This window comes from Engraulis encrasicolus, chromosome 8, assembly GCF_034702125.1.
Source record: "Engraulis encrasicolus isolate BLACKSEA-1 chromosome 8, IST_EnEncr_1.0, whole genome shotgun sequence".
NCBI classification, from domain to species: Eukaryota; Metazoa; Chordata; class Actinopteri; order Clupeiformes; family Engraulidae; genus Engraulis; species Engraulis encrasicolus.
In genome coordinates this window covers 26,063,793-26,086,292 of record NC_085864.1, presented here as the reverse complement: position 1 = coordinate 26,086,292, position 22,500 = coordinate 26,063,793, and the positions used below count along the sequence as shown (strand labels likewise).

At 43.7% G+C, this 22,500-nt stretch overlaps 1 protein-coding gene across 1 annotated transcript in view; it reads left to right on the top strand.

Moving 5' to 3' along the window:
• veph1 (ventricular zone expressed PH domain-containing 1) overlaps positions 1–22,500 on the top strand; it is a 154,799-nt gene that overhangs the window by 13,055 nt on the left and 119,244 nt on the right. The window contains exons 2-4 of the mRNA XM_063205321.1: positions 6,146–6,727; positions 9,296–9,511; positions 16,205–16,379. Coding sequence (XP_063061391.1) covers positions 6,590–6,727; positions 9,296–9,511; positions 16,205–16,379 — 529 coding nt within the window. The 5' untranslated portion in view covers positions 6,146–6,589. The remainder of the gene's footprint in view (positions 1–6,145; positions 6,728–9,295; positions 9,512–16,204; positions 16,380–22,500) is intronic.

The following is a 22,500-nucleotide window of genomic DNA, read 5'->3' as shown; positions in this document are numbered from 1 at the left end:
CAGTTGGCTGCTCGCCTTCTTCATTGGGCTTGCAGGCCCAGCCAGTTCATGATTCAATCCAAAGAATTTAGCTGTAAGTAGGCCTGGGAAAAAAACTATTCGAATCAAAAATCAAGTTGACAAGTCGATTTTTCCCCTTTTTCTTTCATTCAGTTGTTGTTTTTAAACATTTTAATTATATTTGTTCGGCCTCTGTTCAGTTGTGTTTACACTCATTGCAGACTCTGTGCCATTCAAGGTTTCTTGTGCCGTTTTATTTCAAAAATAAATGCAGGCTATATTTCAGAAATCTATTTGCGGGGAGCAGTTATGTTGTGTAAAGTCAGTGGTTGAATCAAATTGAATCAATCGCTTACTGTACTCTCCACACATGTGCTGAGGACACTACCATCCTTATGCAGCATCAGTGAAGGACTTATGGGCTAATGAATATGCTCTATCATTAATAAGTTATCATAAGACTTTGCTACTGCATCCACCCCTTCAGGGTGTCACAAGTGGAGTTTGGATATGATCAGCTTTTCCTAATACGTAAACGCTGGTGCAGCAGCTCTGCAGTACAGTCTGGTGTGTGTGTGTGTGTGTGTGTGTGTGCGTGCGTGCGTGCGTGCGTGCGTGCGTGCGTGCGTGTGTGTGTGTGCGTGCGTGTGTGTGTGCGTGCGTGTGCACATGTGTGTACACGCTCGTGCATGTGTATGCGCGCATGTGTGTGTACACACTCGTGTGTGCGCATGTGTGCAGTGCGCATGTGTGCAGTGCGCATGTGTATGCATTACACGACTGTGTGTGTGTGTGTGAGAGAGAGATAGAGACATGCAGCAATGTAACAGTGTGCATGTGTGAGTGTGCAGTGTGAGGCATATATGTCGCAAGCACTGGAGACTTTGTAAGACGTGCACTAAAGCGATGATGCACACTTGTGTGCGCGTGTGTGCGTGCGTGCGTACTTGTGTGTGTGTGTGTGTGTGTGTGTGTGTGTGTGTGCGTGTGCGTGTGCGTGTGCGTGTATCCGTTCTCCTCTCTGTGTGTGCATTTGAGGGCTTTTACAGCGTCTGCCCTCCTGTGGTGTGAGCAGCGTGTGGTCTCTACAGATTCTGGGGCAGCGTCGCTGATGTGCCCTCATTTGCTGGCTGGGGAAGAGTCTGGCGGGGGGAGATCAAAAGGCTCTCTCTGACCCTGTTTGACCTCCTCTAGAAGAGCTGTTTGGCCCTGTCGCCAGGACCTCAGAGTCACCACCAACCATGCATCTCCAAATGAAACAGGAATAGGCCTATATAAAGCGTAGTAAATTATTCATATTTTCCACAAAGGTTTTATGAAGATAGCATTGGAAGGGTCAGTCTTCAAAACAACCTCATTCGCATCAAGTAAAGCGACAAGCAGACAACACTAAAAGAAAGCTCACAAGTCATTGCTTTCATATCACAGTAATTTACCATAAACATTTTGCTGTTGTATAAACGGTGGTTATTGAAATCATAGCAATGATTGAAATCATGGTGGTTATTGAAATCAAAAGAATCTATTGTGATTACAGTGCAGCGCACACACCAGAGCAGTTAATTGCGCTAAAAAGTTGCTTAAAGTTGCTTTGATAATAGTGTGGTGACAATTACAGTAATTTTATGTAAAGCAAGTCGTATCACAGATTGTATTACAGTAATGTACTGTGAGCTTGTCAAGATTACTGTAAATCAGAGTACTTACAGTAAAGTACTATGTCATTGTCACAGTTATGTTCTGTGAGATTTCACATTTAATTTATGTGAAACCGTGGTTATATATTACAGTGTACGACTTTTAAAAGATCAGAGATAGAGATTTTGTATTGCAACTGTAGTTTCAAAAGTTGATTCATCAAAAAAGTGTATATGGATGTCATATTCCATTCTGGTACTGGATGACCCCACCACTACCTTGAGTAACGGAAATTCCATGGGAAACACAGATATTTCTGCTTTGTATGGAATATGCAAATGTAATACACAATAGATTTATCTATCAATTATGGCAAGAGTATCTTAATACTTCATTACAGCAAATGATCTTTTGTAAGAGGATTATGATCTGTGTTTTGGACCACCACTCTAGTCTAGACCATGCTATTCTCACACCCAGCGGGAATGCCAGACCAAAATGACGCACAGTATTAGGGAGAGGAATTTGTCATTTACCAATGGACCTCATTTCAGATAAGAACAGAGCTCAGCAGCACATACCACCACGACAGCCGCAGCACGCCACCCAGACCACAGAGCCAGCTGAGCACACTGGGGTAGATAGAGGAGGCTCTGCCTGTGCCAGTGGGCAGTGCCAGCCCCCTCCACTGCCCATGTGGTCTGGGAAAAGCATGGGTCATGGGCAGTGCCAAGCGCTGGAACTTTTGTTATCTCCTAAGGGCCAGTCGTACTCGTAATGGCATTCGATTCCATATAATTCTCAATTAGCTTTCTGAACCAGATAATTAGTGGCTTGTTTTTCTTTCGGCAATAAACAAAGGGTTTCAATGTTTTATCACAGACTCTTTACAAACAAAATGTTGGGATGTTCTATGGTGGCCTGTATGTGTGAGGCTGGTCTCCTTTTGGGGGGTGTGACATCTGATGTGATGGAAAAGAAGACCCATAATGATCAGTTGATGATTATGTCATCGTTTTGTTTAAAATGCCGCTGGAAGCAATTGCCCCTGTGAATTGGGGGAATATTGACCTACACATCAGACACGATCAATGGTCCGACCTTTTTTAATTAGTGAAAATCAATGTGTCACTCCCTGAAAGCCAACGCTGGCCTAGAATGTGGCCCCCAGAGGATTTAAAGCGCTACAAGTGCACTCTGAATTATCCAGCGTGTTAATGGTCAGCTGTATGGTCTATGGCACTCTGCCTCATAGCTTAGTTAAAGCAGTGGTCCCCAAACTTTCTCTGTAAGGACCCCCTTTTCAGCCAATTAATAATTTCTTGGATCCCTCCCCCCCCCAACACACACACACACACACACACACACACACACACACACACACACACACACACACACACACACACACACACACACACACATTAGAATTGGTCAAATTTAATTTTACATTCACAGGACAAGAAAAACAAATATTGACCGTATAAGTCAATAATGGTAAGACACCTTTCTTTACGCAACTCCCTCTGCAACACCACACAGTCCCACACACATCACACTGGGGTCCCGGCCCCCCTTGTTTGGGAACCACGGAGTTAAAGCATTAGCCGTGCGTGGATAGAATGGCTGACCTATTAGCTTGGGTCGCACAGTGAAACGTAACCAAGGCATGGTCACTGGCAGCCTCCACATCACACGTTCCACTGCTTTTTATTACTACACTGGGGTGTATTTCTCGAAACCATAGTTGCTAACCTCATTAGCTACTTTGTTGTTTGCAATGCAATTTCGCATTGGCAATTAACCAAGATGCTAGCTGGCTAACAACTTTGCTTTTTCGAAAAACACCCCTGTTGAAAGTGAGAGGGTGCTTTGGCCTGGTACAGGATCACACATGTTAATCAATCACCCTTGTGGAAAGCCATGTGTGAAGAACGCCCACGCGTTTACTCGTACGGTATTAGGAGTGTAACTCAGAGCCTTCATGGCGATTCGATTCGATATCGATTTCTTAGGACCATTTGATTATTTTCGATACCTAAGAATGCTCCGCGTTTCAATTAAATTCTTTTTTTAACCTTACAGGCTTAGCTTATGTGTGAAATGATAAATAGATTAGCAAAAAGCTGAAATATATGTATGTATTTCATTTGAGGATCATCTTTATTACTGTCAGTATTATTATTACTGCATGAGCAAAATGAAATGCCTAAAAAATTAGTGTAGTAATAACAAAATATCAAATAATCGATTAATAACGATTAATTCTTTTTTGGACACATGGATTAATTGAACCCCCAGCTGTAGGATCGATGCATCGATACAACTCGATTATTATTTACACCTCTATACGGTATGAGCTGCTGCTCAAAGCTGTCTTTGTGGCCTTTTTAATGAATCACATATTTTTTAGGGGAAATGCTTCACACATTACAGATTAACAAGGAAAGACGCAGGACTGGCTACGGGGTGCGCATCTCCGAACTGAAGGCATTCTTTATTCATTCACATTCAGTACACACAACATCGATTTAGGACAGAAGGAGGTGTCATGAGTCACTAACGTGATCCAATGGACACTGACTGTGACACAAACTTGCCATTAAGGGCGGGTTATGCTTCCTACTTGTGCCACAGAGTGAGCTTGTCGCAGCCATGATGCAGTTAATTTTGGTTTATGCCCTGTTTTTTGCACGGTCTGCGCGATGTCATTCCACGCTGAAACTGCCTTCAATACAAAGAGTAAACTAGACGTGTCGGTTGTTTTTTAGCATCACAGACTCGACGAGAATGAAAATGAAACATTAAATCTTTATATCACGTGCATGTTTGATCGCACTGGCAGCCACAGTGGTAGTTTGGAACAAAGAAGTGGCTCATTTGTCGAGGACAAAGCGGAATGTTTCCTCGACCTCGGAACCACTGTTCAACTGTCCAAATATCTTCAGCGTCGTAACTTGCAAGCGCACGTGTTGTCTTTGGTTCGTGTAAATAAATCAAACAACAAAGCACGGGCAACTTATTTAATGAAGAGCTCACAGTCCGTAGACCGACGAAGGTTAGAACAAGGAAGTAGCGCTTGTTCTCGACTCGAGGACAGAGCAGGCTGGTCGAGAGGACCAATCAAAGACCTATTTTCGCCCTTTCACGCCGTCGCTCCCTGCGTCGAGACACAATTTCGGGGAGGTGCCCCAGAGTACCTGCGTGATGGGGGGGGGCTTCACTCCGTTAACTGCGCGGCTCACTGCATCATGATGCAGTGACGCTGATCTCGAGGCATAAACCACCCTTTAGTCTCACTCATAAAAGGGGGGGAAATATCGAAGACGTTAAGCCTGCGGATGGGAAGTCTACAGATGCTGTGAAACCTCATCATCATTTTGACTATAGGCCTATTCATGTTTTTGAGCTAACTTCATTCATTCATTCATTCATTCATTCATTCATTCATTCATTCATTCATTCATTCATTCATTCATATTTTCTTATCTATACAATGGTTGCCTAATGGAAAGAGAGTTGGTCTGTAGAGCTCTGATTCCCTTACTAGCCCAAACATGTGGACGTGCTCCCTCATCCATGGCCAAAGGACCCTTGAGCAAGGTAGCCAGGCAACTCCACTTTGCTTCAACAGGGTTTTCCTGTACCTTGTTCAATGTATGCTGCTCTGTATGCTATTCAATGTAGTCGCCCGGGGCGGCACCATTGTTTAGTTTAGTTTAGTTTTGTTTAGTTTAATGTTTATTTGACAGGGACAGTGCGCAACGTACAATTGAGCCATATTAAGTCATATTTTTGGCAGCAGTGGCCTAATAACTGGGCAATCGGTCGTCAATACTGAATAGCGGTGTATGAACCTCATACTATCCATGGCTGGAATGTCCTTGAGCAATGAACCTAACCTTACATTTCTACAGAGACTGTCACCAATACCCTGTGCCTCAGTTACTGTTAAGTTGCATTGGATGAAAACATCAGCTAATGTGTACTGCAGTGATTCTCAAACTGTTGGCCCATGAAGGTATTCCAAGTAGGCCTTGAAATCATTTTCTAAAAATCAAAATGATACTTCTCTGTGTGTTGCTGTTGACTATTTATTTGAGTTTTATGGCTTATTTGGACCAGGGGTGGGCCCTTGAACATTTGTGAACATTTGAAGTGGGCCCCGCAAGTCAGAAAAGGTTGGGAACCCCTGGTGTACTGTAATGTATTTAGTAGAAAAGCCGCACTCTCGGGTGTGATTCTTGCATTTTATTCTAGTGGGTAAGCATGACAGACAGACGTTTCAGCGATGCGGAACAAGGCTTAGGCCGAAACGTCTGTCTGTCATGCTAACCCACTAGAATACACTAGAAGAATCACAATCCGAGAGTGTGAGTTTTCTACTAAATATGAACGTTGCTGTTTGCTCGCACCCAAACACCTTGTAAAAAAGTGGGATTTTAGCGCACTTTCTGAAAAAAGGCTGTAATGTATTTAACCATCACCCTCTTCTCCCCTGTTCCCCCAGGTGCGCGGTGGGAGTCTGATGCAGCAGAGGAGCAGGGTGCTCAGCTGCTCCACCCCCAGACGGAGGAGCATGCTGCTGGGCTGCTGCTGCCGGAACCAGGGGTCATCTGGACCTCCACCCACAGCAGCAGCATCAGCACCACCAGCATCAGCACAACCAGCAGGCAGCGCCATCAGCAGGCTGCATTCGCCCTTAGACTGAGCTGGGCCTCAGCAGCCTGGGTCTGGGTTTGGTGTCGCAGCCCTGGGCCTGGATCTCCCAGCCAGTGGTGTGTCGTTCAGGGGGTTATAAAGTGCGATTGAGTCACCAGGACCCCATGTATATAGGGGGCCCACCAAACACAGTCCAATTTATGAAGATATGTGGCTGGCGGGGTCCATTTGAGGTGATAGTACTACAAAGGACCCAAAATTTGCTGCTACGGCGACCCTGCATCTCCCAGCGATGCACCAGCTCTTCAGCCTGGTCCTGGGCCAGAGGGACCTGTCCCGCGCCGGAGACCTCTTCTCCCTGGAGGATGCGGAGATCGAGGAGTGCCTCTCGGAGGCTCTGGAACAGATCAAGGCTATCTCCTGCTCTCCGGTAAGTGGGTGCATGGCACGGCATTGGGCACCTAGTTCTGTCCACACGTGCTTCTGTATTTGTGCGTGTGTGTGTGTGTGTGTGTGTGTGTGTGTGTGTGTGTGTGTGTGTGTGTGTGTGTGTGTGTGTGTGTGTGTGTGTGTGTGTGTGTGTGTGTGTGTGTGTGAGTGTGTGTCTAGTGGAGGGATTGTGAGCTGGTATTTGTCTGCCTCGGGGTAGTGATGTTCTTCTAAACTACAGCCTCCCTACTATTCATGTGCTGCTGTCCTGACTTTGTCATCCAGGAGTCAGCACAGTCAGCACAGGAACACGGTGCCCCATGTAAGCCCTCAGGTGATCACGCTCTCCGCACATAAACACTCAGCTGTTGCCCCCTGCTGGAGAAAGAATGAACTACATTTGATTATTGATGAGCACAGTATTGTATAATATAGTGTGATTTCAGTGACATTAATAACTGAAATGTCACGAGTCTCGGAAAAAATACTGAATATACAGTCAATCACATATCCCAGATTTGTATCTGTATAAAGCAGGGATGTCAAACTCAAAGTCGCCAAGGGCAAAATAAAAAATCTGGGATAAACTTGCGGCCAAACTCAATATTTATTTAAAAAATGTATATATTTTTTAAAAAGCACGCATTTAGTACTTTAACTTGGTAATTTTCACGAGCACTTATTCCCATCATATATGGTATTTCAAATTCATACTCTGCTGTAAACGTATGAGTGAGATGTTACACTGGCTGAGGTTTCACACCAGTATAAAGGAATCAATGTTTCTAATCAGCTTTCCTCTGCTGTTGTGCTAGTTCCCTCCCTCTCTCTTTTTCTCTTTTTCTGGCTGTTTTGTCTCTCCCCCACCCCACTCTACTGTGAGTGTATCTTAAATTATTCTATCTCTGGGGTGTTTCTCCTCGCAATAACACAGATTATTCAACGCACACTGTGCTCTCCAGGGCTGTCACTGGCCTCGTTTCTGTGTCACGCTTTTTAATGATGATTTCAACACTGTGTGACATTCAAAAACTCCTAGCTTCGAGACATTAGCATACCTTTAATGTCACCATGTTTCTGGTCAGCATTGTTTTTGAAACCAGTCCTCTTGTAGTTGGCCAAATACCAGTTGTTATGGCTGAATAATCAAGCAATCTGAAAACTGGTTCAGCTTTGAAACTCGAGATCTAAACTTTAAATAGTTTAAATGTCAGGCTCTCATGCATAGGCCTAGTTCAAGTTACACGTCGCTCATAAGCATTTGGTTTTATTTTCAGAACCTTTCATCTTAAAGGACAAGTGCGCTATTTTGAACATTAAAGGGGTATGCCAATATTTTGGGGCTTAATACAGTTAAAGTCGTTGGCTGGGTTTTATAAAGGTGGTTAAGTGTCTTATTTTTCATGTTAAGCGTTGTCTTACTGTAAGACAAGTTAAAAGACGGAGTATGTAGCTAAGCTAGTGAAAGTCAATGCATCACTGTAGCATGTAGTATGCTACACGGATGCATTGACTTCCACCAGCTTAGCGACATGCTCCTTCTTTTAACTTGACTTAAAGCAAGACAACGGCTTACATGAAAAATAACACACTTAACCACCTTTATAAACGATTTTAACTATATTAAGCCCCAAAATAGTGGCATACCCCTTTAAGCCCCTTTCCTGAGCTGTCTGCAATGTTTTAGTCGCCCTCACGTTTCTTTAAATGTTTGCTGCTGTCTTCGTTATTTGGCTTATTTAGATATTATCTCAATTGGCTTTACAATGGCTATCTATGGGCATGTCCAAATATGTTTCTTGAAAGTATGCATCTCACTAAGTGGTTAGGGGTGTGTATTTTGGGAATTCAAGGAAAGAAATGTATTTATAAAATGTTACATAGAACACGACAGAAGCTCTTGTCACATTTCTGTTTTGACTCCATTTGGACTTGCAGGACTATCCGACCACAATTACCAGACGGTGGTCTTGTTTTAACTTTGTCTTCTCTTCGTCATCAATTTTCATTCTTTTAATTTCTGTTTTATTGAGAATTTGTCCTGGAACCATCAATTTTGTGATATCGAGCAAAAAGACACTCTGTAATAGTAAATTAATTTGTATGAAAAGTTCTGGATGAAAATGTGGCCTGATTTCCTGTCCAACTTACAAAATTTCATTCATGTCGCACCGACGGGGTGACATGTCACATGGTATCAAACTATCGCGGGATGAATGCGACTGCAGTCGGACCTTGCAACTCCCGCAGTTGCTTATCCCCATTGATGCTCGTCTGCAAGGGACTCTGCATACCACCTTAGAGGTCACGTGGGCATAAACTGGTTGGCCAACAGTTCACTCACATGTGTGTAGGAGCGTTGTCTCACACCCCTACACAAGTTTGCACCACACGCCACTTCAGCTGACTTTAAATGCAGTGTTTAATACCACCCACATTGTGACAACAAGTACTCGCTCACATGCTTTGGGAACATCAACCGTTGGCAACAAAGTCGAATAGGCCTTATCTGTGTGGCACCAACAGGCTCTGCACCTCCTCACATGTGTGTATGCCCCTCCCCTCACAGGACTACCTGACCAATGACAATGACCAGGCAGTGGTGGAGATCTGCATCACGCGCATCACCACGGCGATCCGCGAGACCCACTCCATGGAGCGGCACGGGGCGGCCCTGGTGGCCCTCTGGGAGTCCTGTCTGGAGCATAACCTGCAGCCGCAGGGCAAGGACGAGGACACGCCCCACGCCAAGATCGCCTCCGACATCACCAGCTGCATCCTGCAGGTAAAGTTGCCTGGTTACCATCATCAGTAAAAATAAAGAAGAATGACTAGTCTGATGAAGAGCGACTAGCTCGAAAGCGCTCACTTGAGAAAAAAATAAAAAAGCAACATGGGAGAAGTGTGCGGACATTCTTCTTTATTTTTACAGTATTCTGGCCTTTTGTCATGCACCTGCGTCTTGGATGTGCGCACCACTAACCTACTGACTTACCACCCATCAGACCTAATCACAAGTGAGATGAAGGTCTGGAGACCTGGCTCTGCCATGGCTTAATGGTAGGGCACTGGGTTACTACGCCTGCAACCCGGGTTTGATTCAGGCCCGGGTCATTTGCCGATCCATCCCCATCTCTCTCTCCCCACTCATTTCCTGTCTCTCCTCCACTGTCAGAAAAGCCCTGAAAATATATCTTTTTAAAAAGTCTGGAGACCTGCCTATTGTGAGTAGAGTTTACGATCGACGACAGCTGTTTATTTATTGGGCGTTACAAATGTGTATCATTTGGCATACGTAGCCATAGCCAATCGTGTCAGTTGTATCTATTCAAACAAGCTGCAGTCATCACCTTTCCACGCCTCCCCGGTCTCTGATTTGAGGCAACGATCTTGTCCATTCTCTGGGTACAGATTCCATGCTGCCTTTCAGATCGAAACGATTGTGCAAAGCAGCATGGGATTTCCCAGGATACTAGGTGAGAGGCAGAGGCATGGAATTCAGAGTTGTGTACAGGAAGTCGGCTGGTGACGTTGTTCATGTAGATTCAAAGAATTCCATGCAGCTGCTTTCTTTTTGCTAGAGGCTAACATAGAACCACTACATATTACAAGCAAAGATGACTAATACATTAATTGAAATGATTTATACTGGACTATTTTTACTGGACTTTTCTGTGTTCGATGCTCACTTTCTGGAACTTTAGCTTTATGTCAAAGGCAATCTGTGTGTCAAAGGCTCCGTGATCCGCCATCTTGGTGTAAAAAATGAACATGGAGGTCAATGGAATTAGCTCAACTCTTACTTCTATTGCTCTGATAAGGGGCATTGGGTTGAGAATGATTTACATAGTAGTATGGGGGCTATAGGAAAGATGGTGCAATATATAATTTCCACAAAAATGATAACAGTAACAATCAAAAAGTTATTACAGATTTAGACCCAATTTGATCATTTTTCATAACAATACCACAGTTGTGGCAGATTTTCATATTTATTCATGTGTTGATTTATAATATATATATATTTTTAATTATTTACGGTTTCGCAATTAAAGACTGAACTGCATGGTTGAGAGATTATATTCAGGCAGATACCTGCCAAGCTGGATGAGAGTTACTCTTTTCTACTTTCAAACAAAAACAAAACACAAAGCCCAACGTGTCAGATCTCATGCCAGGTTGCTTCATTAGTGGAAATTTCAAAGAGAACTTCTTTTCATTATGAATCAGTTCGCTGTTTAGTTTGTGATGTGCCCTGTTAATTATCGGGATGTATGCCTCTGTGCAGAGCCGCTGACAGCTTTTGCGGGGTCCAGGACAAAGTGAAGTGAAAAGTGAAAGCCCATTGGGAAACTCCAACTCCCATTGTCATTGTGACACAGCTCTCCACAGCACACAAGTGAACACTGCACACTGCACACAACGAAATTGCATTTATGCCTCACCCGTGCAAGGGGGCAGCCCTCAGTGGCGCCCCATGGGGAGCAGTGCGGTGGGACGGTACCATGCTCAGGGTACCTCAGTCATGGAGGAGGATGGGGGAGAGTACTGGTTGATTACTCCCCCCACCAACCTGGCGGGTCGGGAGTCGAACCGGCAACCTCTGGGATGCAAGTCTGACGCCCTAACCGCTCACCCATGACTGCCCATCAAAGTCATTTTAATCCAGTACCTACAATGTAATGAAGACCCAATTTTGGTAGCCTGATTATCATAGACGTTAAAATCTCTTCGAGACTTGGTCCGACCAAGAGCATAACAATTAACGTTTTCTGAACGGCATGGTTGACCTGCCTCCCTTGGTTTGCTTATGGTTGTTTGCTTATCGACAAAGTGGGCGGAGTTCCCATATTTGCAGGAACTCAGAAAGTAGGCCTACTTGCTCTTGACCTGACTAGTTGCAACGCTGAAAGTGTTGCGTCACTAGGAGGGCACAGCCTGGCTACAATTTTGGGCCCCCTCTCTCTCCCTGGGCCCGGGACAACAGACTCCTTTGTCCCCCCCTGTCGGCACCCCTTCCTGTGTGCGGGTATGCTAATATTTCTTTTACATAATGAGGGCTAGAGGGTGCCAATGAGTTGGTTGAAAATATCAAACTGGTGATGGGATTTTGTTGGTCCCTAAGCTACAGCAGCGAAGAACCACTGCAGTCTAAATTCTGTGTAAACACATCAAGTGTTGTGCATGTGTAAACAATGTGACATTATGTAATATTGCGGTCTCTCCACAACTCGTCAGTGCCGACAACGCACCACTTTCACTGGTGGTTCCTCCTCCTAGTCTATTCATTTCTATGTTTAGTTACTTGAATGCTGTGTCACTGTTTACATCATCTGCCTTGGGCCTGTTGATGTAAGCGTTAAGTGATGATGTGAGATGTTTACTCCTGAGAATGTGCTAAGGATGCTTACAGACAGACAGACTCTCTCTCTCTCTCTTTCTCTCTCTCTCTCACACACACACACACACGCACACACACGCGTGCACAAACACACTGAGAAAGAGAGACAGACAGACAGACAGACAGACACACACACACACACACACACACACACACACACACACACACACACACGCACACACACACACGCACACACACACACACACACACACACACACACACACACACACACACACACACACACACACACACACACACACACACACACACACACACACACACACCAGCTCCGGTCTGAAAGCTCAGTGCAGCTGGAAGAGAGAGAGAGAGAGAGTTGTGTTAGTTAGTTCCTCATATGAGGATTTAATGAGAGGTACCTGGAGAGGTAACAGAGTTTTCCTGGGCCAGTGAGTCAAAGCTGACCTGACAGCCCCGCCGGCAGCCATTAGCGATAATCTCCTCATAAGTGTTTGTAGTCCACATCCCGTTTCAACAGTTTACCGCTTTGCCACTTTTGAAGCGCTTCACTTCCCCCCTGCATGCATGTTCTCTCTCACGTCTCTTACACAGTGACTTTTTGCCGTTTTAATTCAACTCTTAGAGAGACTACAACTACAGTAATGTGTATAGTTAATACTCTTAAAGGTGCTCTGTGTAATATTTGTAGTAGTTCATTTCCAGAATTCACACTGTCCATTCACAAATGTTACCTTATTAACAAGTACTTACCACCACCATAAAATAGTATTCATTATGACTGGGAAAATTGCATTTTACATACATGAAAAGGGGGATCTTCTCCATGATTCGCCATTTTTAATGTCCATAAATAGGCATTTTTAACTGCAACACTTACAGTCCTTCTATCATACTAGTAAATATTGGTTTATTATTTATTAATATTCGTGAATTGGAATTTGGCAGTAGGCAACACAGTTTAGTTATAAAGTATAGTTGCAATACCTACTCTGGCCACACTCTTACATGGTGCACCTTTAAGTGAGAAATTTGCGGGCGCGCGCACACACACACACACACACTCGCACGCATACGCACGCACACGCACGCACGCAGGCACGCAGGCACGCACGCATGCACGCATGCATGCACACAGAAACACACACTCGCACAATACCACACACAAACACAAGCACAAACACATTATGGACACACACACACACACTAGTGGTGTGGATCGGCACTGCCCTCACGATCCGATTCGATCACGATTCGGGAGGTAGTATATCCGATTCGATTCGATTCTATTAGATCCAATCCGATTCGATTCAATTCTACAATGCATTGCAATGCATTACATTTCTACTGAACGCAAAGCAAATGTTCAGCCATGATGAGGAAATACAAGTAGTCAGATACTGAGCAACAATTTATTGGCTGTTTTCTGTATCAGTCTGTATCAGTCTTGCAATGTTTTGAGGTGTTTTTATTTAATTTAACATTCATTTGCTCCCGAAATATCCATGGAAGTAATTGAAACTTAAAAAAATTGCCGGATTGATTCTGGAACTTGCCGGATCTGGATCTGGATCGGATCGCCGAATCGATCATTGTTGACACCACTAACACACGCATAATAGCATCCACACATTCATAAGCTCTTCAGTCAACTGCTTTACTGACACATGGGAGCAGTGGTGTATTCTGGGTAAATGGTGGTGGTGGTCAGCCCACAGCTTTGGCTGGGCCCAGGACAAAGACATCTGAAAGGGCCCCAAACCCAATACATACAATGTCATGAGGATACAATTCTCTGCCCCCTCTCTCCCTGGGCCCGAGACAAGTGACCTCTTTGTCAACCCCCTGTCGGCTTCCCTGGTGGTGGTGGTGGTGGTGGTGGTGGTGGTGGTGGTGGGGTATTCATTGTAATTGGATGGGGATGTTGTTTCCCCCTCTCCCTCCAGTCTAATGCTTGAATTCTTTTGAACTATTTGCGGAGAGGAGGGCCTTTGATCTCCGGAGAAGCCCCCGCTGTTGAAGAAGTGTCTTTAACGGAGTAGCGTTCACATTTTTTGGCACAGTGGTTTAAAAAAACGAGTCTTATTTCTGACCCTGCCAGGATGAGGGAGGGGATTATAAACCCAGGGACTTTCCTTTCCATCCTTCACAGACTGTACAATAACAGAAACGTGACACACTATGAAAATGGGTTTATTTGGTTTGCGTTGGCCTTTGATATCTCCTCTTGAGTATTGACCACATACTGTCCAGTTGCAGATGGAGAGGAACAGAGGCTGACACATCCAAACACATTTTCTCATTTTACCCCCTGGAGGGCGCTAAAGCTTTTCAAATGTTTCCCCCCCATTGCATTGCATCCAGGACAGACCATTGCCAACACTAGAACACAGTTATCTGACAGTCATGTTTCTAAAATACTGCTAGCCCACAGTAATGCAAACATCTGGGTTGCAGATTCAAGCTTTGAATTAAAAAAGGTCCATATTGGAAAGGTTTATACAGATTGTTACAGCATGGGTGGTAGTGTGAAGTGTAAGGCTGGCTGATATGATCTGGATTGGATGGAAAATGGCCTGGTCTTACAAGATACAAAATGCAAACCAGTGCAGATGAATTGAACTAAGCAACTGTGGTATGCACCCAAGGGACCACTGTAGATGTTCTTGCTTAATGTGCAACATTTACCGGAAAGTTCATGTCCCAGGTCACACACAGAAAAATGGCTGCAATATTGTGCAGAGTTGTCTAAAACATTGTGCATCATTGTATATGACTCTGCTGTGAGCTTGCCATACTCGCCGTACCTTTTGAAGGACAATATGAAGTACAATTATTTCTCTGGTGCCCTTTTAGATTAAAAAAATCTGGGGGGGAAGTTCTTTTCTGTCTAGTACCTTAGATGATACAATATCTTAAAAGGAGGTGTAAAGTTCTGCCAAATGTACTGGCCCAGCAACAAGGCCTGTACCCAATTTAGATGTTCTAACATTTCTCTGTGTGTTCCAACAAACACGATAAGCATTTTCTTTTTTTCTCATTTATGCAGAACTACAACTGGCTTGTGGTACTGATATGGAAGGAACAAAATTGTGCACATCCCCTGTCAAGGTGCAGGGAAAAGACTGAAGTTCTGATTGACAGAAGCCTCCATTCTTGAAATCCTGTTACATTCATTCCATTTAATCCATAGAAGAGAATTGCATGGCATGAAATGTAGGCCTATTAAACAGATGAAATGGAATAGAATGATTTCAAGTGTCCAGACATCTGTTGATCAGAACTCGCCAGTCTCAGCTCCAGAAAACGTGTCAGTGTCAGGTGTTTCAGAGTTGGAGCTCAAATGCAGCACACAGAAGGTCCGGGCTCTGGGTTTAATATACTAAATGTATATAGGATTTTTTAATTTTTATTTTAATCATTTCTATTCTGCCAGGACTTTTTATTTTTTTATTTGAATACTTTGCATGTTTCGTCGGTTTTTTAGTCTTTTCCTTGTATAATGCCGTAATTGTCAGTATGTTCAAGTGTTCCCAAAACGCAAAACAAATTCCACCTGGGGCAATAAAGGTATATTCATTCATTTTTTATTATTACAAACAAAAGACGGACACAACAAAAGCTAAATGTAAGAAATATCCAAACTACAAACAAAAGCAAACACAGTCCAAACACAGACGAGCGGGTCCAGATCATGACAATCAAGCGCCTTGTTTTCCTCCTATATTATAGCCTAATTGGCTGTATTTTCTAAATGAATGAAATTTTAATAAAGTTGCCTGAAAAGAAAAAAAAACTTTTCTCTGCCAAGTCACTCCAAAAAGTATAGTTAAAAATGTCTTTATAATTATGACATGTCCATTAAGGACTTTTAAAATTGCCCACGCGTAGCGGCAGTTGAGCCTTCTTCATGGCATGCCTGAAGAACTATACTTTTTGGAGTGCCTTGGTCTTTTCAAGCAACTTTTTTGACATTGAACCTTGAACCAAAGAGCACCCACAAGAATACTTTTTTCATCTTCCAAAAGGGACTGAGCACGCCTCTGACTTCCAAACAAAGAATGACATTTTAATATTGTTTTCCTCCTTTGATCTATTCAGAACTACAACCGGCCCTTGGTGATGGCCCTGGCGGTTCCGGTGGCGGTGCGCTTCCTGCAGCGAGGGAACCGGGAACTCTGCAGGAACATGTCCAGCTACCTGTCTCTGGCAGCCATCGCCAAAGCCGACCTCTTGGCAGAGCACACGGAAGCCATCACCTGCAGCGTGCTGGAAGGTAAGAGTGGTGGCCGACCGCCTGACCCGCTTACCCCAGAACTAGGTCAAGTCTCGACGTCCAAGTGCATCTTATTGTGAAAAATCGTTATAACAGGCGTTGGGACAGGAGATCTAAATTGCGTTTGACTGCAATGTGCTGTTAAAAAACAAACATGAATACACTCATTAACTGTAAATGGACACCCCCCATGGACACAAATTCACACACTCGCACACGCATACACACAACACACACACACACACACACACACACACACACACACACACACACACACACACACACACACACACACACACACACACACACACGCGCGCGCGCGCGCACACCGACATTGACACCGACAAAACACACACACAGACACACCCAGACACACACAGACACACACATGCACATGCACACACAGACACACACACATGCACACACACAGACACACACACACACACACACACACACACTCAAAGCAAAGATACTGATGCACTCATTAACAATAAATAGACACCCCCCCATGCACACAGATATTAACACACACACACACACACACACACACACACACACACACACACACACACACACACACACACACACACACACACACACACACACACACACACACACTTGGCACCTGCAGGCTGCAGCGTGCTGGAAGGTAAGACCAGAGTGACCGGCTGACCAGCTGACCGCATGACCGGCCCGCTGGCCGCATGACTTGGTAATCCCCTGCCGTGCCGTGCCCACTCACTTCTCAACTGGCATCTTCAAAGTCAGATTTATTTTTTTAAAAAAAAGATTTCTTGAACTCCTGCTTTGGACAGGTGTGCCAGGGTAGATCCAGGGTCATCAAAATGAGAAAGAAAACAAAGGACAGTGTGTTTGAGTTTTCTTTGTGATCTTCACATGCTGGACTGGACTGGGTCCTCCTTTCTGGTTACTGGCAGTCATGCTCAGAGGTCGAGTTCACAGCTTAAAAAAGTGAAAAACAAACAATCTACCCACAAATTTGATCCAACTATTTTCTGAAATCCTAATAACCGTGGAGTTCCTAATAAGCACACAGGTAATCGCACGTGCAATATAGTTTGGGTAATTAGTAAAATGACTTGTGTTAGGTCTACAGCCAGAGGAGAATAGTTTGAGGGGGAACCTGGTTTAATTGCTCCATGCCTAACAATTTGTATCTGAATATTGTGGAACATTTGATTGTTTTTTACTTGACCTGCCTCTGCTGTTGGCTGCACTGAGTAACAGTAATTATATGGCTATGATCCAGCCTTTAGTTCTAAATGGTTGTGAGGTCGGAGAGTGTATCTATGAAAATCTATATCAAATCAAATGGTTTCAGAGACAATGTGTGCTACATGGGATATACAGTAAGACCTCTCAGACAGATTGCAGGAGAGTTTTTCTTGTTTAGATGACAACACAGGGTTGATGCCCGGACACCCAACGGCGAGCTGTTTTGTTTGTGCGCCTTAATTAGTGGAGACCAAATGTTTATCTTGCCGAAGGTTTTCAGAGGAAAATCTGTGGCACCTGTGTGCAGTATGCGGTGTTGCTCACTTTGTAGGTCTGTTCTGTGAAAGAGGAGACTGCTATACATGTGTTCAATTTTAGAATTCTGGTTTCATGGACAGTTTAGCTATGGCAGTATGATGAAGTGGTCCGCACACTGGGCATATAGAATATGAACTTTATTTCATTTTTATAAACGGCAACGTTTCGATCCAACAGTGGGATCTTCCTGAGGACCAGTGTGCGGACCACTTCTTCACACTGTCTACCACTTTTTTCTGGCACCAAACGCCAGTTTAGCTATGGCACCAGTGAAAACGTTGTACAGCATATACGAAAGTGTATGATAACGCTCAATCATCACATACTATTAAAGCAGACGACACAGGAGAATTGTATGTAATTCAAAACCTGTTTTTAAAGGAAAACATTGGAACTAATTAGCAACTATATTTCTTCAAGCAAATAAAAAATGGTCTGTTGTGGGGGCGTGGTGAATCATGAGCTAAGACGCCACACCATTACGCCACCGCCCCGGGTTCGATTCCGACCTGAGTTCCTTTGCCGATCCTTTGCCTCTCTCCCACTCATTTCCTGTCGCACTTTAGCACTGTCCTTTCCTGACTAAAGGCATTAAAAGCCCCCAAAAAAGCATAACAAATATTAAAGGTCAGTTGAAGAGTATTGTGTAGCTTAAGTGTCATCACAATATCCAGAAATGGGGAGAGTTTCTTATTGTCTATTTAATCTTCACGGTGCTCAGGAAGTTAGAGATGTCAAAGTGATAGCATAACTCCAAGACATTAAGAATGCCCCGTGAGCATCTGCTGGAACTTTATCTTCAGAGACATCAACAGAAGCTGTAATTCACTTGGATTTGTTACAGTTCTTTTTCATAAACCCAGCTGGGACAATACTGAGTGCTCACATGCTTTAGAGTAGGGGTGGGCGATATGGCATATCACGATTTTTTTAACATGGAATCTCGATTTCGTTTTTTTTTTAATCACGATCTTCCATCAAAAAAAAAACCCCAACAAAAATAAATTTTGATATGCTTGCAATTTGTAATTTGCAGTTCATAAACTGTTAACAGACTCATGACACTCTCATAAAGTGCACAATTAATAAAAGTGAAGACAGCAACACAAGTAAGTAAACATCACATTAGGGCTGCACAATTAATCGAAAAATAATCAAAATCGTGATAAAATAGAGTAATCGAATTTATGATTTTAATCGTGATTTAATCGTGGCAATAGTGACCTACTTTTGAGAGCGTCCTTGAAGCCAGAACATACTGACAGGCTGGTGTTTCTGGCCAGAAATCTGTCCACTTAAGTTTCATGCTATTGCCTTTACATAATTATTACAATTCATTTTATTTTGCTCATCCCGTATGTAATTCATTCTTGGTTATATTTCATCTTGTTATAATTTTCAAAAAAATCTTGTGATTAATAATCGTGATTATGATTTTGACCAAAATAATCGTGATTATGATTTTTTCCGTAATCGTGCAGCCCTACATCACATTGATACTGATAGTTAACATCCTCACTGCAAGACGACCTATACAATTTCTTCACTTTGGCAGATTCGAGACGATCTTGTACTCTATCACGATTCACGATTTAATATCGTCATATCGCCCACCCCTACTTTAGAGCCCATCCGTCTTTATCAGTGGAATCGCAGTTTTATATGCTCTGGAGATGTATAGGTCGTGCATTTCAACATACCTCATGTAAAACGCTCAGTTCGTCATAGAGTTCCTGTACTTCTGTAGTACTTTCCTGACCTTATCATGCGCCTCATAGGATGCCCCTTGAGGAACGATATCTGATTCTAGAGAAAAGCGAAGCCAAGAGAAGTCATGTAATGTTTCTCCTGTGACACTGGTGACTTAATCTCAGCAATCGTAGTTGAAAAGTATTGCGAATTAAAATGTCATAGCAGGATTTTATTGAGAGTTGAATTACGAATTCATAGAGTTGCCAAACAGCACGTCTGGATTCCTCTCACTTAACTTTTTTGCAACGTGTATTACTTCCTCTTCTCTAAAAATGGAAAATAAGGGCAAAAAAAACCTCAAGCACATAAGATCAATATGTCAACCACGGTTATTGCAATTACCTTACCATCCTTTTAACTTAGTCCCATCGTCATGGAGATCGTTTTGTTTACAGCACTGAGGGACCGTCGCGATATAGAACAATGAGGACACATGGACGTGTCCGTGTCTTTCCCCTCGCCTCGGCCAAGATACACCTCAGCTCTCAGCTGTTCAAATACCTCCAGGAGGACGATTCTGTTGCCCCTCTGGAGATAAGGATCTCTACGCTAGAGCAGATATTAGGATTGTTGAAGTGGGGATTGGGGGAGTTGAGGCTCACGGGTGGGCAGGCTAAAGAGCAGGTCAGGTACTGTATCCTCCTCGTTTTTATAGCCTGCCAAAACACGTCCTCTTAATGAAGGGCAGGGTTGCCAGATGAGGCTGATGATTTCCAGCCCAAAAAATGCTCAAAATCCGCCTGGAAGCACTAAATCCCGCCCAATTCTATTGATTTCTATGGGCAAAATTGGGCGGGTTTTCCTGCAAAATGCCATTTTTACCCACACACGGCCATCCTAAGCAGCCCAATTGGGCGTGAAACAGCCCAATCTGGCTACACTGATGAAGGGGTCTCTCTCAGCGCCAGAGTTGTCATGTATCCATATGAGCTACCTGTCAGGGTCTTTGGTCTTTGGTCTTTGGTCTTTCACTTTATTTGATAGGACAGTGTGGGAGGTGGACAGGAAGCTAATTGAGAGAGAGAGAGGCGGGGAGGGGTCGGCAAAGGACCCGGGCCGGGAATTGAACCCGGGTCAGCCACATGGCAGGAGAGTGCCCCACCGGTTGGTCATGGCACGACCTAAGCTACCAAATTTAACAAAGAAAAAACAAGCACATCCTTCTCAAACTGTTTTGGGTGCAGGACTAGCAAAGTCACATGAAAACTGAAAATAAAGGCCTGCACACCAAGCTCCTGTTTCTCTTCATTTAATGTAGTGACGTTTCATGCAGCTTACCTTCATCTATAAGGGATTAAGGGCATGCTGCCCGCTATGTCACTAGGCCTACATTAAATTAAGAGAAACTTGAGCTTGGTGTGTGGATTTTATTTTCAGTTATTAAGCTGAGCTACCAAGCCATTACAATGCACCACAATAGTGACACTTGGGATAGGTTTTGGGATTGGGCGATGTTAACAGCATATACGTAGCCCATCTCGATGAAGCAGCTCATCTTGACAGAACACCTAGTCCTGGTCAGCTTGCTCAGCTTTAAGTGGAGGTTAGCTGGAGGACACTCTTGACTCTGTTCTGTATTGAATGAACAAAGAGCATAGCATCTTTACTGTGAAGCTTAGCGGGTTCCAAAGATAGTTTTGCAGATATCTGCTGGGATTTCTTCTCAGAAAGAGCGTAATATAAAATTGATGAGCGGGATTTTACATGCCTTGGCTATCGCGCCACCGACAGGGGTGGTGGAATTTATCTGCAATCATTATATGGGTTTCTTTTATTTTCCTGTGTTAGTATTTTACTCCTCTTTTTTTACAAAGATAAGCATGTATGCAGCTTGGTTTATATGATACTCCCAGTTTGCTGCGAAATTATCAAAGAAGCAGGGTCTCTTTTGAGTTTAGAGTCTTTCCATGACTCATATATCCCACCACTGCCATTTTCAAGAGCTTCAAAGGACTGCTTGTAGGAAGTGCTTGTCAGGATAGCCCGTTAGCCGGTCTTGTAAGGAAGTTTGGGTAGGGATGTTAGTTAGGGCGCTACTTTGAAAACTACACCATGGATGCCCAGAGGCTCTGCAAACGTTAATGAAGGCCATGTCAGAAGAGGACAGCTCGGGGCATGGGGCTTGCTACTTTTCATCTGAATTAGGTTAAAGCTTTGACAACTTTTAAACGAGCCATGGTCTAGCGGTTAGGGATGTGACCTTGAGATCAAAGGGGTTGCCGGTTCAAATCCCACCCTTACCTGCCCTCCCTACACCTCCATCTATGGCTGAAGTGCCCTTGAGCAAGGCACTTAACCCCACATTACTCCACTTTAACCAATACCCTGTATCTAACAAACAGTAAGTCGGTTTGGATAATATACGTACATGTAATGTAATGTAATGTAATGAAAATGAGCTCTAATTAGTCCCGGTTAACATTGTTCTGGAGATGGGAGGTTGTGTGTCCTGTACCATATACAGGCAGTTGCCCAGGTTTGAGACTCCCATCTCTCTCTCCCACTAATATTTCGGTCTCATTCTTCACGTTCCTGTCCCCCAAAAAAAGGCATAGCCTCATAATGTGCGCTGTTTCGGCAAGCGGCATGCTATAATAGACGCTTAGAGGACTTTACTACCATAGTATTGGATGACTACAACATTACGTGGGGTCTTTAGTAATACATTACGACTTGGTCATTGACATTCTCATTCTGGTAACAGCAAATTTGTAACGGGCCATTTAAAAAGGCCAAAATCATGCTTAAAAACATTAATCTGGAGATGAAAATGAGTCTTTCCCCTTGCCTGCTTCTTTCCACCCATCTCCTGCTT